Consider the following 18231-nt stretch of genomic DNA (forward strand, 5'->3'; position numbering starts at 1 on the left):
CAACCATAGGTTTTGTCCTTTGATTTGACTCTTCATTTTTAACATGAGTCCTGGACAAAAGGGGATGTGATGGGAGTCTGCAAATGGTTCAGAGCAAACCAGCTCCATTTCTTCTAATGAAAACAACAGTGTAATGTCTCTGACCTGTGGGTGGATCAGCAACACTGATTTCTATCTGACAGGAGAAGCACAACCCTCAGAATGGTGCTTTTTCCCAAAATGAAACTAGACAATGAGTCTTTGAATGTGCTGACCCTAGCATAAGGCATATTTCCATTTAAGCAGATATTTTGTGCCTGTCTCTTGTGTGTGTACATTTGTGTGTTCTTTATTTAAAGGGCTCAAAATCAGGGCACCAGGTTGGCCCAACCAGCTAAGTGTCTGACTTCAGCTCAGGTCATGATCCCAGGGTCCTAGGATGGAACCCCATGGAGTCAGGCTCCTTGCTGAGCAGGGAGTCTGCTTCTCCCTCTCCCTCTGCCCCTCCCCTACTCATGCTTGCTCCCTCAAATAAATAAATAACTTTAAAAAAAAAATAAAAGGCTAAAAATCTTGAGGCTGATTTTGAGAGAGCAGTCCTGTTAAATCTTACTGTGTGAGGAATAAAGGGCGATGAATAGAACATAGGGTCAAGGTTGTTAGGACAATAGTAAATATCGCTTACTGATGACTATACTCCAGGTGCGGTGCCAATATTTTACACTGATTGTCTTCTAAAGTCCTTTGAATTATGTCTGTGGAAGCTTATAAATACTGTGAGTGGATTATCCTTGGTTATAATGTTCTTATGTTGGGAAGGGATCCAGGGCTGAGCCAGAGCTCTCCTATTTCCAAGTGGAGACCATTGACTTTTAATTTATATTGTCTGTTGCTAAGTTGCAAACAATATTACCATATGTACAGTTTCAAAGAGCATCATGCTTATCCATCTAAGAGTTTCTGTCTCAGCCTAGATGTTGATTTGAGACATGTTCTATTTCCCAGCTTTAGGTTCTGATTTATTGTTTCCCTCTTGAAACTATGTGAGTCATTTCCTTTAAATGGCAAATTCAAGAGTAAGGTCCTATACCATCCGAAAGAATGTAGCAAATGTATGCCAACATCCAGCCAACGTTCCTAGGTTGAGTTTGTAGCAGCAAACAAAACAGGTAAAAATTCCTGTACTCATGGAGTCATGGAATTTTTATTCTAATTAAGGGAAATAAACAATACACAAATTAGTAAAGTATATAGATTTTTATGCTAGAAAATGTTAGATGCTGAGGATTAAAATAAAACCAAAGATTGCTGGCGGAGGATGGGAATTATAGTATTTGATCGTGTTTCGGAGAGATTTTTCTAGAAAGAACGGGTCAGGAAAAAAACTAAAGGAAATGAAAGAGCGAGTTTTCAAATATAAAAGCCCCAAATCACAATCACGGTTGGTATGCTGCAGGATCACCCAGGAGGCCAGTATGGCGGGAAGAGAATGCATGAGGGAAAAAGGAAAGCCCTATCAGTTCAGAGTACCTTGTGGGCCATGTCCGCACACCATCAATGGGAAGTCATTGTAACATTTGGAGAGTAGGGATGACCTGACTTATGAATAATAGGATTATTCTGTCTGCTGTATAAAGATCAATCTGATGAGCAGACAGGAGGAGTATGGGGAAAAGAGAAGTCAATAGGAGAGCTTTTGTGATAACCCAAATGAGAGATGATGTTGGCTAAGACCAATGTAGTTCCAGCAGAGGTAGTAGAAAATGATCCATCTGGACAAAAGTTGAAGGTGGAATCAATAGGATTCTTCATAGATAAAGAGTGTAAGAGAGGAGTCAAGGACAATTTCAAAGCCTTTGTCCCTTGGAAGATTAATGATGGAATTCAAATAAAGAAGATGACTAGCAGAGTAGGTTTAGGAATGAAGATGGTGTCATATGCTTGTTAGTTTTACAAATCAGACATCCAAGGGGAATACCCAGAAAGTGATTAGATTTCCTCAGGAAGTCTGGAATTAGTCAGCATGTAAATAGTTTTCCAAGGCAGAGCTACGTATATTATCTGTAGGGCCCCGTGAAATGAAAATGCAGGTCTACTTATTCAAAAATTATTAAGAATTTCAGAACAGTGACAGCAGAGCATTAAATCAAGTATGAAGGGACTTCTGAGTAAAAGAACTTGTGTATTCAGGTAGCTCACTCAGGGACCCTGTCCTGGTTTAAGGCTGTAATGCCAAGTGTGATTGTCAGGAGAGCAATGAGGACAGAGTGATGGATGGATGGATGGATGGATGGATGGATGGACGGACGGATAAATAGATAAATACTTAAGGACTGAGGTCTGGGGTATGTCAATATAAAAATGATACAGAGATGAGGAAGATCCCTCAGAATTGGCTAAGTAGAAGAAACCAACAAGTTGAAATATACAAAACAGAAACAATGGTAAAATGTTTGGTAGCGACTTGGTGATAGCTCACTGGTATCTAGGCTCAGCCGGAAGAGTTGGATTGTTGTCTTGATGTTTGTTGTACCCAGTTGCCATGGGAGTTTTAGTGGAGTTTGGATGTTGCATGATTGGTTGATTTGAGGCTTTTACCACCACAAGGAAACTGCACAATTGCTTTATTAACTTGTCTGTTTAAAAAAAAAACATTTTTTTTAATAACATCTAGTAATGAGATTTTGAGGTCCACTGACTGAAGCCCAGCTGAAAAGGAAAAGAAAATTTATTTCTGGACTCAGGTGCCACTTCGAGGGACACACAGATGAGGGGATAGGTAATAGAAGCAGAGAAAGGCAGGCTGTAAGTGTTAACATAGCTTTCTCATGGGTCAGACTACATGTAAAGCAGCCAAACAGAATCTGGCAGACTATAGCAAAAAGTGAGATTCAACCATCCAAGACAAGGCAGAAATATTCAGGAGTAAATAATGAATTTGTTTCTTTTCAGATGGCACAAACTTGCCTTGGGTTTTAGGTCTCATAATAGGTCACTTAGTTACTAAGGGGTTGAAAAGTTACCAGGTTGGATATCCGAGTCTCTGGCGTTTGCTGTGCAGGTAGAAGACTGAGCTTTTCCCTGAAGTAATACAATCTCCTCCCTCCTCAATTCTTCCCAGAGTCATTAATGATTCCAGGCCATGACCAGGAGACCCTGGGTGTGCACAAATGACCGCTATGGAGAAAGAAGACTTACTAGAGTAGGTCCCAGCACAGGTGTCGTGGTATTGTGCCCCACTGTGCCAGCCCTTCCTGGCTTCTCCAGGGATCATTTAAATCTGTTTCAATGCATCTGACTCTTTCAGGTTCAAAATATCTCGGGGGGTATGGAAGTAGAGGAAGTGAGAGGCTACCAGTGGGTAATAACAGAAAAGATACTCCCCTTCCTCCAGTTATTAATATTTTAGAGGGACAGGGGGCAGAAGGTGGGGCATTAAAAAAAAAAGTTGGAAAAAAGAAGTTACATTAGCAGATCCAGTACTATTGTCAGCCTCTCTCAATGGATTTATGTTGCTTCTAGGGAGTTAACATTGTTCTCTTCTGCTTTCTGGTGAGCTGTAACTCACTGGAACTTTGTAACTCACTGGAACTTTGATGCAGAGAGCCAGTGTGTTATTCTAGAACTGTAGCACAGACAGTGAATATAGCCTTGACATCGGCAAATAGCGTTGACTTTTGGGCAAAATTTTATTCTGCCTACTTTGAAGATTATAAAAGCCTTTTCCTTGACATTGTAGAGTTAGAGCATAGCAGTCAGGTAGTCACTAAACAATACTGCTTTGGGTAACTGACTGGTAGGCCCCCTCTCTTTATCCTGGGTACCTGGAAGGATGCTTTGTTAATGTTCTTTTAGATTCGAAGCCATAGGGTAAATGATCTTTGTTGAGCTACTGCTGTTTGGTACCTTTGAGGTGTTTTATAAAGATTATGTCATTCCACCCTGTAACCCTTCTATGAGAAAAGTATTATTTTCCCCAAACTCCATAGGTAAGAAATTAAAGGTCAGAAAGGAAAATAAGATCACACAGCTGTCCAATTGCCAGGGACGTTTTATTAGAGTTTACAGTGTCACCTGGTGGGTTGACTTGAGGCTTTTACCACCCACAAGGCAACTCCAGAATTTTCTATAAACTTCTTTATCTTAAAAACAAAAACTTAAACAACAAAAACAACAACAAAATCTTAAAAACAGAAACAAAAGCAGTGGTGTTCCTTTCTTACATGGCTCAGATAATTAGAATTTTCTATAGCTATACAAAATCCATGAGTTTTTTGGAATCAGATGCTCATTTTCAATCTTCTGATATAATTTCTACATTTATTTTTAAATATGGAAGATGTTTGGAATGCATGATGCTGAAGATTTAGTTTCTCTACAGTGAGAACAGGTGGCATTTTTATTTCTTTGTGTGTTTTGCTGTTGTTTTCACTGGGTTTATGTATATATGACTTTTTCATTTCATTAAATATTCAGAGATGAAGCTCAAAAATTTAGTTTACTCACAGCGCAATGCCTTGTAACAAATGCTGGGCCACTCTAAGGTTTGGGATTTTAGGGTACAGTTCTGTATATATGCTTTTTCTGTATTAACTTCACATGAAAATTTTTCAAATGCTGTTTTAACTTTACATAAGTAAAATTGGCCTTTGGTATACTTTGAAAGCATAGTATCTGGAGGAAAGCCTGGACACTAAGCATAGTACTATCTAATCCTCATGTCTTTGTTTATTATATCTTCCATTGAGTTGGTTTACAGTAAAATATTTAATATGGAAACTAGCAGTCCAGAATCTTCTTCATGCCTAATATTTAATAAGATTAAATTATTATATATTACAGAAATGATTCTGAATCAGGGAAAAAATTACCATTTATATTCATGGTAGCAGAGAAAAATTGCAAGGTTTTCAAAATAGAAAGGTAATTAAATATTATTTGGACTAGTAGTATACATTTTAGCAAGACCAACAGATTAAGATTTATAAAAAGAATCAAGTTAATCAGTGTGGGTGTTCCCATCATTTTATGTCTGTTTGACCTCTAGAGGTTTTTTGGTTGGTTTGTTTGTTTTTTAAGCTAAATTGAGTCGGCAGGGGCTGACTGGGACAAAACTAATGGTTGCCTATTTGAGTGGCTTTGGGATATTTATGTCTGTAGTTTGCATTTGGGGCATCATTTCCCTACTTTAATGTCCTTTCTTTAGAGCCTATTTTCTGCATAGGCTTTCTGAAGAAATGCTAACTGGAGAGTAAGGAGAAACTTAGAGAGGATTAACTAACACTTTGAAGTTTATAAGTATTCATAATAAGTTGCTTAAAAGTAGATGGCAAAGCTTCGGGGGGGGTTTTGAAGGCACATATCCATATTTTATCAGGACTTTCTTAATTGTAGTAGATCCTTGGTTCTCTCAAATTTAACACAGGATTTCACTTATTGGCAGGAGAGGTCATGATGTGTAGTAATTTATCACTTTGTTGAGGAATGTATTTGAATCATGTCTCTATTGTAGCTAATATGTATTAGCCGAACCCAGAATCTGGATTCATACCTCATCACTTTGTGTTTCTTACTTAAAATATCTTCCACCCTATGTTATAGCCATAGCGATGTTAATTTGACAAAGTGGAAAAATTTGGAAGGCATACTCTGTATGATTTGTGTAAATCAGATCTTGTGGAAATCTAATCTTTGTGAAGATCTTTATATACCTAAGAATACTGAGTTTTCCAGTAGTTTTTGTGTGTAGAATCTTGTATAGTTTCTTAGAGGTTTATAAGTAAAAGAATATAGATTATAGTCTCTAAGGAAGTTTATACCCTAGTTGGGCATTTCATAAGTTACTAAAAAGTTCATATAAATTAGTTATAACTACATATAAATCACAGTTATAATTACATAATTATGCATCAGTAAGTGATCCACTTTATGGATTTTTCAATGCATCAGTGCTTAGAAGTATAATAAGACACCATTATAACATTATCATTAAGTTAAGTTTTATCACGGAGGACTTCCTGGAGGAAGTGAACTTTGAAACAAAGCCATCTATATCACCTTATTGGAAGGTATTTCCATACTCACAATGAGGTCTTGTGCAAAGGACAGCCTTAGTGGTAGATGAACAGTAAACTTAGTCACCCTTATGGTGTGATTTCATGACAAGGATAGTCTCTCAGTACTAGTAACAAGTTCTTATTGTTTGGACAGATCTTGACCTTACAGCCTTGCCCTCTGTTAAGAGAAGCACTGATTCAATTCACTGATTATTTTTGAAGGTGGGTGGCTTTTGATCCTTTATTTAAAAAGATACAATTAGTTTGGGTTCTTTGGATTGCCTGATACAATGTGACAACTTTACATTTTCAGAGACATGGTTAGAGTGAAGAGATACTAACAAGGATCCAAGATAGGAGGAAGGGGACCTCTAAGAACTTCTTTGTGGCCTCAGTATTCCAAGTTATTTGGAGGACACTATATTTTGAGCTCAGGACATGAAAACTGGAAGTAGGTCAAAGGTTTTTATTTTTAAAGATATGATATATACCTACAATGGAATATTATTCATTCTTTAAAAAGAAGGAAATCCCGCCGTTTGCATCCACATGGATGAACCTGGAGGACACGATGCCAAGTGAAATTAGCCAGACACAGAAAGATAAATACTGCATGATTCACTTACATGTAGAATCCTAAACAGATTCATCGAAGCAGAGGGTAGAACAGTGTTTTGCCAGTGGGAGAGGAAGGAGGAAATGGAGAGATGTTGGTCAAAACACATTCAGTTTCAGTTATGCTTGGGTAAGTTGTGGGAATCTAATATGCATCATAGCAACTAAGTTTATAATACTGTGCTATGGACTGGGAATTTACTAAGAGGGTTGATCTTAGGCATTCTCGGCACAAAAAATTAAAAAGAAACAATGAAAGAAAGTGGTAACTAGGCGAGGTGATGGATATGTTAATTACTTGAGAGCAAAGATCATTTCACAGTATATTTGTTTATCAAAACATCAAGTTGCATACCCTAAATGCACAATTTCTGTTTCAGTTATAAATAACAGTGAGAAATTTAAAAAAAAAAAAGGATTAAAATGCTATCAAGTCTATTTTCATACCATAATGAAAAAGCCAAAGTGATTTTAGGTTTGGTTTTTTCAGCTTGTTGACCTCTACATTCTAGGAAGAAGAATCTTGCAGAAAACTGTTCTTTCTAAGTACCAGAGCAGCCAATTTCAGTGCAGTAAGTGTAAGGATCTGAGCATAGGAGGAGAGTTTTTAAAATGCAGATGTCGGAACACTATGCCCAGAGGGCATATTTAAATTTTGGAGGAGAGTCATGTATTTTGTTAAAGCACCCATGTTTACTTTGATATGATGCCACCATTGAGAAACCCTCTGGAATTGTCCTTGGGGTGGGTTGTGTTAAAAAATCAAGACTGGGGGTGCCTGGGTGGCTCAGTCATTAAGCATCTGCCTTTGGCTTGCTCAGGTCACGATCCCAGGGGTCCTGGGATGGAGCCCTGCATAGAGTTCCCTGCTCAGTTGGAAGCCTGCTTCTCCTTCTCCCACTCCCTCTGCTTCTGTTCCCTCTCTTGATGTCTGTCTCTGTCAAATAAATAAATAAAACCTTCAAAATAAATAAATAAATAAAAATATCAAGCCTGTATGGCATGCTTATGAGGTTTATCAGGTTTGATAGCTGAAATTAAGTCATGATATGAAGATGCAAATACTAGCATTAGTTAAGCAATGTTGGGCAATAGTGATATTCTGGAATATTTCACTCCCACTCAGTTTCCACTATAACCTGCTAGGTTAAGTTTATTGTTAAAAACAATAACACCTCTCTGAAGAAGGAATGTAGGTCATAAAATGTTAGACTTTGTCCAGAATGGCTTTGTTCCCTTTCTTATATATGTTTAATTATAATCTAAAAAAGGAAACAAAACTTCATCAGCTTAATTGTTTGTGTTTGTTTTAAGGAATTAGGGTCCATAAACAAGACAACTTTACCCATATTTGCAGGTAGGGATAAAGAATTGTTTGACTATTATTTAGGGCAATTTCTCTACGTCCCTTCTCATGCACCCTGAGCAGAGAAGCTGCAATCATTATAGACAATGGTTGTGCTGTTTGATGTTAGATCAGGCTCACCAACATTGATTCTTTCTTTTTTCCTCCCCTCAGATGTACATCCAGACAACGACACTTACTGTCTCCATGAGTTTAAGTGCTTCGGTGTCTCTGGGCATGCTGTACATGCCCAAGGTTTATATTATAATTTTTCATCCAGAGCAGAACGTTCAAAAACGCAAGAGGAGCTTCAAGGCCGTGGTGACAGCTGCCACCATGCAAAGCAAACTGATCCAAAAAGGAAATGACAGACCAAATGGAGAGGTGAAAAGCGAACTCTGTGAGAGTCTTGAAACCAACAGTAAGTCATCTGTAGACTTTCCGATGGCCAAGAGCGGGAGCACTTCCTAATAGATGTACGTTGAACATTCTTCTTCTAGTCTCGGGGACTCTGCGACATGGTTCCAGGGGCATGGCGCTACTCACTGGCACACTGTGAGACTGTCACGGCACCTAGAACCATTTGGTTAGAACCCAATGATTTCAAGGCGAATGGCTCCTATCCAGAGTGTGACCATGCACACAAAATCTCTTTTACAAAGTATGACTCTTGTGGCTCCCCTTTGAGGCATTACCAAGCATCTGAAGCTTGGAACTATCTTCTACATATTTTTTCTTTTAGCACTTAGGAACTACTCTTCGATCTTTGTTAGTTCAATATTGGTGGTTCTTTATTGGTTTATTGGTTGCTCAAAGACCTGACACAAATAAATGATACGGTATTTAGGGAAATGAGAAAACGAATGAGCCAACATGTTGGGTTAAATCATAGTTAATACTTATTTCCCCCTAGTGGACCCTTCTTGGATATATTAAAATAGAGCTCTTCTCTGAAAGCCTCATGACCCTGAAAATAGGGTCCTTCCTGTCAGCCACCAATCCACTTGTCCCCTCCTGACCTTCCTTCTTCTTCTCTGTAGTCACCCCTGAAGGAGCACATGATAACAACACACCAGCGCCAAACTAATCCAGTAGAGTTTAACTGGTCTATTTTGGTATCTAAGGAAGAGTAGCAAATAGGCTGAAGATTTGTATTGTAAAATATCAGGTAGCTGAGTATGGTAAAAACAAAACACTACAATTTTTACATTAGTAGTTTCTGTAGACGGATCAAAAAGATATGAAAGCTAAAATTCCTGCATTAGACCTCAGGCTTCCTGTTTTTTGGAAATACAACATACCTATTTAATAATTAAGGATAAAACCAGATGCAGAAATACGTTCTTCCTCTCAGATTCCTCCAACAGGCTGTGTTCCCTATTCTCTGTACTTCTGACATGAAATACAGGGAAGATTAAGTGTAGATTTTATCTAATATAATTATTATAACATAAACCTTTCCTTACATCAAGATTTCCAGATGAACATTGTCTATTCTAATGTCCCATATGCAGAAATGGCTTAGAAGATAAGTATTGATCAGTTAAGTTTATTGGCTACAATTACTATCAGACTTCTTGGAATTATTGGTCAGATTTTTATGGCAAGATGGCCTTCAGCTCACTAATAACCAAATTTAGTCATTTGTACATAAAGAAGACTTTTAAGAATTCCACAAACACTCCCCATGTATTCACCTTTCTGCAAACATGAAACCTTGAAAAACTGCAAGAGAAGTCACGATAAAAACAGGTTTTGATAACAAATCATTATAATCATCTCTGATTATAGGTAAGCAATTTAGTAATAATGGGCCTATTTGGTCTTGTCGTAAAAGATGCACTATAACTACTATCAAAGGTGTCAGAGTCCAATGCGTGTGATGTGAAGGCAGAATTTTATCTGTGTTTTTCTACCTTGAAAACATCAGTGCAGACAGTTAAAACCTGTCCTAAGATTCCGGGAAACTGCTGTTGGCCAGCTGTCGCCGTTTCTTGCTACAACTCACCAGAGCCTATAGCTGGACTTGGTTTTAACAACAGTCTAAAAACCTTCAGGTAACATGGTTGCAAATGGGAACAACTAAACAGACATTGAAATAAATACCAGTCACCCCAGACTCACTTCTGGAAAGTGGTGGTGGTGGGGGGGAATTAATAAATTTTCCCATGCTTTTAAAAAATACATACGTTCCCTGAAGAGTAATATTCCCAGCACTGATAAAGACTAATCCCATATTCAACAGAATTAAGTCTCTTGTGTTTTGTTTTCCTTCTATTATTTTCTGTTGACACTGAAGTGGAAATTATATAGCAAGCATGCATTTCCCTATCTTCTCTGAAATAAGAATGAGAGAGCATAAATGTGGGGCCTGTGTAGAAGGTTAGTCTGTAATATGCTGTAGGAGTCAGGTGCTCCTTCTGTAAGGTAAAAGAAAGTTCAAAAGGTGAATCAAGATAAAGTCAGTTACTACCTGAAAGGTGGTTAAATTGTACTTTGGCAAATTTGGTATATTCATCTTTTACATAGTTTGGATTTTAATAAATTGGGTCCAGATGAAGTGACACATTCAGGAGAGAGAGCACATGGAATCTTCACACATCCTCCCACAATCCACTGCAGGAACCACTGTTGATCTTTGTTCCCTTGCATCACCAGGTGTCATGGCCTACCTGTGTCCCTGTTACCTCAATGACATATAATAGTGAGGCAAGAGTCTTCTAAAATCACACTCCCTAAAAGTGTGTCAATAACCCTAATAACTTAAATGCAGTCTTTTTCGTCTAAAAGTGTGTCTTATGTCTTCAGAAGTAGGTCTGAATACTGGGAAAGCCTTTGTCCTCCAGCTGTACCTAGAACTGTGCCTCCTCAGATTTTTTTCCTCAAGCAAGGGTAGAGGCAGAGGGAGAGGGAGAGAGAATCCTCAAGTAGACTCTGTGCTGAGCATGGAGCCTGATGTGGGGCTTGGTCCCAGGACCCCAAGATCATGACCCCAGCATAAATCAAGAGACTACTGCTCAACAGAGTGAGCCACCCAGGCACCCCATGCCTCCTCAGATTTAAAATGCCTCCTCTGTGAGGCTCCTGGGTGGCTCAGTCATTAAGCATCTGCCTTCAGCTCAGGTCATGATCCCAGGGTCCTGGGATCGAGCCCTGCATTAGGATCCCTGCTCAGCGGGAAGCCTGATTCTCCCTCTCCCACTCCCCCTGCTTGTGTTGCCTCTCTCACTGTGTCTCTGTCAAATAAGTGAATAAAATCTTAAAAAAAAAAAAAGCTTACTCTGGACATGGGTAGAGTCTCTTCTCAGTAAATCGAGGGCTGGTTAACCCATTGGAATAGTGTCCATGTTGCTGCATTCTCATACCTCCTGCTGTGAGACTTGTGACAAGTCACCATTACAGTGACATGGGTGAAAGTGTTTTGTAAACTACAAGTCACCATATAAATAAGGCAGAAGTGTCATTGCTGCCTTGAAAATGTAGATTGCTCTATCATTAATAGAAAAGACTTAAAATTCAAAAACTGTTTTAGCATCCCTCTTTCTTCTTCTTGTTTAATATGTGAATAATTTGAGTAATTATGGCTGCTACTCCATTGTTGGGATTTTTTTTTTAATCAATTAGCCATGTATTTATGATGTACATGCGATGCTTTTCCTTCTCGGCCATGGAGCTCTCTAGGTCCATTACACTTAGAAACTTTCATCTTAAAGATTACTTGCTAATGCCAGAAATTCTGGCCACATATTTAAGGTTTTAAAGCTTCAAAATCTCCGCAGAATAAATACAAGTAACATGAAGCCGGAAGGGAGACCAGTGAGTCCATGTTAATTACTGAATTTGCAGAGTACTACATTTCACATAAAAAAAGGTCAAGCGTTGTTTCATAAAAGTGTGTGGAAAGGGAGTTAGGAACAAAGTTGATGTGCATGAATTTATCAACTGCACCCAATTAACAAATGCTGTAACATGGTATTCCTTAAGCTGAGTTCATGAATAATTCATGAAAACAGCTGCTGCTGGGGGTGGAAATGCTTTCTCTCGCTTATGAACACAGTGTGGTGTCCACAAGGCAATTCACTATTGCTGTATTCCAAAACGGATTGTCACCTAAGTATATTCATCGCCGCTGTAAAAACTCCCTAGTAGCTCACACGTACATCTCTGATCTATTTCGTTCTGTAATAACATCCAGGATAAAGTTTCTCACAAGACTTCTGCCTTTCACGGTTTGTCCCGCATCACCATTTTCCCAATGACTAAATCATCTCTGTCCATAGCCTTGCATCTCTTTTTCTAACCATTAGAAAAATTAAGATGACTTTCCTTTTGTAAATTATAGTCAGAGTTCTCAGTAGAATTCTACCATCTTTTTCCCTGGGGATAACTTTGAAGAGTTCAAAAAATGAAGTATGAGTCTTTAATTGGCTATAGAGTCTCAAAGTTGGAACGATCCTTGAATGGTCTGATCCAAATCACCTTCTGTTAAATGAACGTCTTCTGAATATCATTTTCTTCAAGGTCTTTTGGCTCTAGTTCCTCTATTTGTTCCATAATTTTTCTTTCAAGCTATCTACAAACTTGATAAATATTTCCTACATGTTGAGCCACTATTGAAGATACTGAATAGAGCAGGACAGTGAACCATCATTTTAAGGGTCGTTCTTCTAACTTGTAGGACCATTTTTCTTCATCTTTTTTTAAAGACTATATGAAAGTCCTTTAAAAAGTAGTTGAACTACAGATTTTGTTTCTTACAGGGAATTTAGAAGTATATGAGAGCATTATATTTTTAGAAATTGTTAAAAACTTAAAAAAAAAAGTACACAAGCATAAAAATCATTGTGTTTCACTTCACACCAAACTGAACATCACAGACGTTTAGCTTTATGGAAGGGGTGAATAGGAAAATAGGATTCCATATTTGTTATGCCAGACACAGCTGCTCCCCCACAAACCTACGCCACCTCCATTCTCACAAAACCCCAATGTTGTGGATTTGGGACCAGCGATGAAACTAAGGCCCAGTGACTTGGTTCACAGATCTTTTTATAAACTCATTTTGTAGGGAAAAGAATGTAGTTCGAAACCAGGTCTAAAACCTACTTCCTTTCCGTGTGCCACAGTAATAACCCTTCTAGAAGTGTGAACAATGCAGATAAGAGAAGCAGATATGTCAGCTATTTTTGGCATGAGGCTCATAATATTCAATGAAATCAAAAATAGTAAAAACATGCTTGATTAGCACTTCCTTAGCCTCGCTGCATTTATTTTTGTGATTGTGAACTTTATGTGATCTCAGCCTCAGGTAAGAACTTGTTCTGTCAATTATGATGTTGACGTGAACTAAAATGGAATGAGTCTGATTGCCAGTCCTGTGCCTCCAGAGGAAAAGCTTTATAATTTGCTTATTTAACAGTCAAAAACTAAACAATTACCTAAAAATCTGTTTCATTCTGAATTGGATTTATGTGGTGAAATACATACATGTGTAGCATTTTTTCATATTTTTCTTCTTATGATTATGCACTCCAGAACTCCCCTGAAAAATAGGACATCACATTTGAATTTTAGAACAGAGATTTATTCTATCACATCTTTCCAAAAAGAACCAAAGGTATTACTTGGATTTAAGTTTACATTCTCGGAAAATGAAAGTATGAGTATGAATTTGACTTAGAATATTTTGTTATTCATATCTTTCTAATAATCTTACAGTAATAAGTTTTACTTTATAGTGAGTTGGTACCAGAACAATTAAATGCATATTTCCTTCTTTGAGTCTTTTAAAGTTTTTAAAGTTTTAAAGTCTTTGAGTTTTTAAACATCTTCATTTGTACCCTTTGGCTGAAGTCGGAGCATAAATATGTATTAGCAATACACATATTTACAAATATTCTATGTTCCTCATATTTTACTATGTTCACTTCTAGAGTCTAAAAGTATTATTTGTTTTTAAGGGGCACACGGGTGTCTCAGTCAGTTAAGGGTCCGACTCTCAATTTCAGCACAGATCATGATCTCAGGGTCTTGAGATCGAGCCCCACATCATGCTCTGCACCTGGTGTGGAGTCTGCTTACGTTTCTTTCTCTCTGCTCCTCTCTCTCTTCCTCTCCCCCTCTCTAAATAAATACTAAAAAATTAAAACTATTATTTGTTTTTAAATGGAAAATATTCATTTTCAAAGCACAACTAGTTACAATTTCTTGCCTGGTTTTGCTTATCAAATCAGACTCAAAGAATTTAGGTCTTTAACTAAAGTTGTAAAAAAACATTTTTTTTGTCTTTTGAGGGATAGATAATTTATGTGCTCTTTCATTTTTCATACTGTGTATCTTTGTTAGTCAAAACATACATTTAAGTTGAATTTCACCTGAATTTAATATGATTTGAACTTTTCCATTTTTGGTTATCTGCTAAATACTCTAAGTAAGACTAGTGGTTTTATGGATTAAAACTGTTGCTGCATTATTATTCCTGTGATCACTGAATTCCTACCACATGGTTTAAAAAATACCTAACATTGTAAAAACGGAGTATCATAAAAATACTGATTATAGGATTTAATTTTTAAAATCATTTTAGCAAAATAATTTATTTTGATATACTATTAATTTGTCTTCATTTGTCTTAACAGCTTCCTCGACTAAGACAACATATATCAGCTACAGCAATCATTCAATCTGAAACAGGGAAATGGTACAATATGAAGAAATCTGGTACGTGATCTTAAACAATAAACATGACACCGCCAAAACTCACTCCTGGAGATCTCTGTAGACTACAATCAATCAAATCAATAGTCAATCTTGTAAGGAACACAAAGTAGCCATGAGCCAAAAGTATCAATAACAGAGTGAAAAAAAAACCCATTTTATACAGTACAACCAATGAGTGTCAAGCTAAAGTATTGCTTACTCATAAGCAGTTAAAAAAAAAAATCACAAAAGGAAAACTAATGTTAGCTTGTGAAAAAAAAAAAATGCTGTTGAAATAAACCATGTCTGATGTTATTCTTGTAAGTATTTTTCTGTGATTGTGAGAACTCCCATTCCTGTCCCGCCTTGTTCAACTTGTATAAGACAATGACTCTGTTTCTTGTAATGGCTGACCGGACTGAAGCCCTGGGTTGTGCTAAAAATAAATGCAATGGTTGACGCATGCAATTTTTTATACAAATAATTTATTTCTAATAATAAAGGAATGTTTTGCAAATGTTGAGAGTTGTTTCGTTCCAGTTTTAAAGCCAAGGAATACTCATTCCAGTTGGCACTTTTGCTGTAAACTCCTGATGATTTCCCTAAGGACTGTGTCTTTGTACATTCATGTGTGTATGAAGAAGCTGTCTTTTATTCCTCTATGATAAAGCATTATTTGTGTAAGATTCTGTGAGTATTTCAAAATTTATGTGGTAACTTTTCATCGTAATTGCTTTTTTTATGAAGAATCAAGCAAGAGCTTGAGGTAAATTGCTTCAAGTATTCTAATTAACTAATGATGAGTTAAACGTTACTATGGAGAATGTAATATGAAAATCACCGTCAAAAGTATATGTAAGGGTCACTGAAATTCTCCATGTTCTAAGTCAAAACTTTCACACAGTGAAATATTTCAAAATATGTGCTATTAACCTTTTCTTACCTGGGCCTGGTATCCATTGAAATCAGTGAAGTAATGGGCCTTACCCAGTACATTTCTCAAAGCACAGAATTAGCATATCTATTCCCTTGGCATCTCTAAAGAAACCACAGTTCAGATAACATGTCAATGCTTTCTTATTTTCCAAATGAAAACATTCGTTGGTTCATAGCACAGTATCATTAAAGAGAGAAAAACAGGAAGCCTATGTCATGCTAATAAACCATGCTAGGATGGATATAGGAGCCTGTTAAAGGCTTTCAAATCTGTTACCATTTTTGTCAGGGGCTCCTCAATGCTACATGATCCCAGACATCCATCAAGTCAATGGGTATCTGCAATCATTTTGTTAGTAAATGTTCTCTCTGCTGAGTGAGCTTGGACGGCTCATTGCACTCCTTATAGATAGAAACAACTCTCCATGCTCCGTAACTTCCACCCAGATTTTGACAGTCACCTTATTTAATAGAGAGTTGAAGGAGCACAGCCCGGGCGCCTGCACCCTGGAGTAACATTTCCTAGATACTTCCAGCGACAGAATGCTGCATACAGAAGGAAATGTGTACTTACTGGTCTTTTCTGGAGTTTCTCCTATTAGTACTGGATGATATTTAAATCAAGGAGTGAGGGCATGATTTTCAAAATTTCAGATAATCTGTGTTACTGATACATACAATCCTGTAATCAGGATTCTCAACCCACCTCTAGGTGTGCCTTTCTAGATAAAACATAGCTTAGAATAAACTCATAGCTGCACATGTAGTATATTTTCTTGTGCCATGTATCTGAGAATTGATAGCCATACCAAGAAAAGTAATTATAATTGTATATTACTAATTTTTAAGTTGACAGTTTTCTTTGTATTGGAGATTATTAATGGCTCTTACATTTTTTAAATTTAATTTTAATTAGTAAGTATCTGTATGTTTGGTTGAGAAAAATGCTTGAATTTTAAACAGCCTGGGTTTCATTCGAAGAGCAAAATTCAAGTATGTTTTCACTTACTAATTGACTCTAATCAGGGGAAGTGGATGCAACAGGGTGATTACGAGAGCAGAGCCAGCTCTTAGGCCAAGGTGGGCTATTATTATTTTTTAAAGGCTTTGGGAAGAAAAATAAATTAAACATAACTCATGACATTTCAAAATTTTTCTTCCTATTACAAACTTACCAATGGGTTATTTTTTTTTTCTAAGTACTTTTTATAAATAATTGATACTTGTTTGGTGTTCTACAACATCTTCCTTAACTCATAATAGAACTGAATAATAGTTCTTGTAGATTTGCATATCCCAATCTCCCCTTCTAACGCTCTCTGGGGTGGGGGCTGGGGGGGGGTCTTTCTTCTTGATGAAAATGATCACCCGCCCCAGACAGTGGGAAGATTAATTCCCACAACCTATTACAGTTGGAGCTGGATAATCCTGACCTCCGCTGTGCTTTTTTTTTCCTCAGGGATTTTGCTGAGGGCTCAGGAGGTAGTCATAGAGGCTGGGACAATGTAGGGAGGCATCCGGTAAGGAGAAGGATTTACCATGTGCTAGTAGTGGTTCACAAGTCCTATGCTTTAAAATGAACTGTCTGTGTACTATAGATAAGCAAATGCAAAGTTGCATGGGAAAAAAAATGTATAGTATTCTATTCTTTAGAATCGACCTTGTGTTTTATTCTGGCCAAGAAACATCACATCTAATCTCACCATGCCAGAAGGAATGCTAAAAATGTAGCCCAAGGTAATATTTAGCAAATGTCACTAGTATATAGTGAACAATATATTAAAAAATTAGTATGACCTTGGGCCAAATCTGACCTCAATTTAAAAAAAAAATTAGCTTATACTAGTTAATATTTAAAAGTATCTAAATCAATGATGGCTGATCTAATTTTCTTCATAAGAACAACTAGTCATAATTTTAAACCTGAAGGAGACCATTATGAACTAGAATTGGAACTAAATCGCTAACTTAATTTTTGGAGTTTTTAAGAAATTTTTTTACCAAAAACAATTGGCTTTTCACATGAACAGGGTTTTACTTTTTCGATTTAAATTAAACACCATATTATAGGAAATCTCACTGGGAAGAGAAGTTTGTATCATTTATATTTTCTTCCCTTTTTGACTCTAGATCCTTTATTATTTACTGATGACAATGTAAAAAGAATACCAGCAGTTTTCAAAATTATATTAACTAACACTAATATTTATTTAGTCAGCAAGAAACAGCATTCTCAAACTCTATCATGCAGACTTACCAATTTTTCTTATTTCATTTATTTAATTTCCTTTAATGTCAGTATTTTCATCCATCTTCTGGAATAAAGTTGCTAAAAATAATGAAGTTGCATGAAAGGATAGCAAGAAATACCAAATTGTAGAATATGCTAATCACATATAATCATCTTTACAAATGTTTCTTTTGTTTTTATGGTTTCCCTTAATGAAGATATGAATAATGAAGAAAAACTTGACCATAACTAGAAGAAAAAATTTCCTTAAGAAGAAATTGTGTCTGAGAATGCTCAGAAACTGGCTGTCATTGTTGGGAAGTGTCATATTAAAGACACAGTAGCAAATGGAGAGCAATAATTGTTTAAAA

The 18231-nt window shown here is 36.9% G+C and overlaps 1 protein-coding gene across 4 annotated transcripts in view; it reads left to right on the plus strand.

Moving 5' to 3' along the window:
* GRM8 (glutamate metabotropic receptor 8) overlaps nt 1-15206 on the plus strand; it is a 741710-nt gene extending 726504 nt beyond the window's left edge. For 3 of the 4 annotated variants that reach the window (XM_082694091.1, XM_082694089.1, XM_082694090.1), the window contains exons 10-11: nt 8170-8416; nt 14634-15206. In XM_082694091.1, coding sequence (XP_082550217.1) covers nt 8170-8416; nt 14634-14683 — 297 coding nt within the window. In that variant the 3' untranslated portion in view covers nt 14684-15206. Of the gene's footprint in view, nt 1-8169; nt 8472-14633 lie in introns of all 4 variants that reach the window. The other variant, XM_082694092.1, reaches the window with a different exon arrangement.
* The last annotated feature ends 3025 nt before the right edge of the window (nt 15207-18231 follow it).

Source organism: Mustela nivalis (assembly GCF_964662115.1).
Source record: "Mustela nivalis genome assembly, chromosome: 12".
Classification (NCBI taxonomy): Eukaryota; Metazoa; Chordata; class Mammalia; order Carnivora; family Mustelidae; genus Mustela; species Mustela nivalis.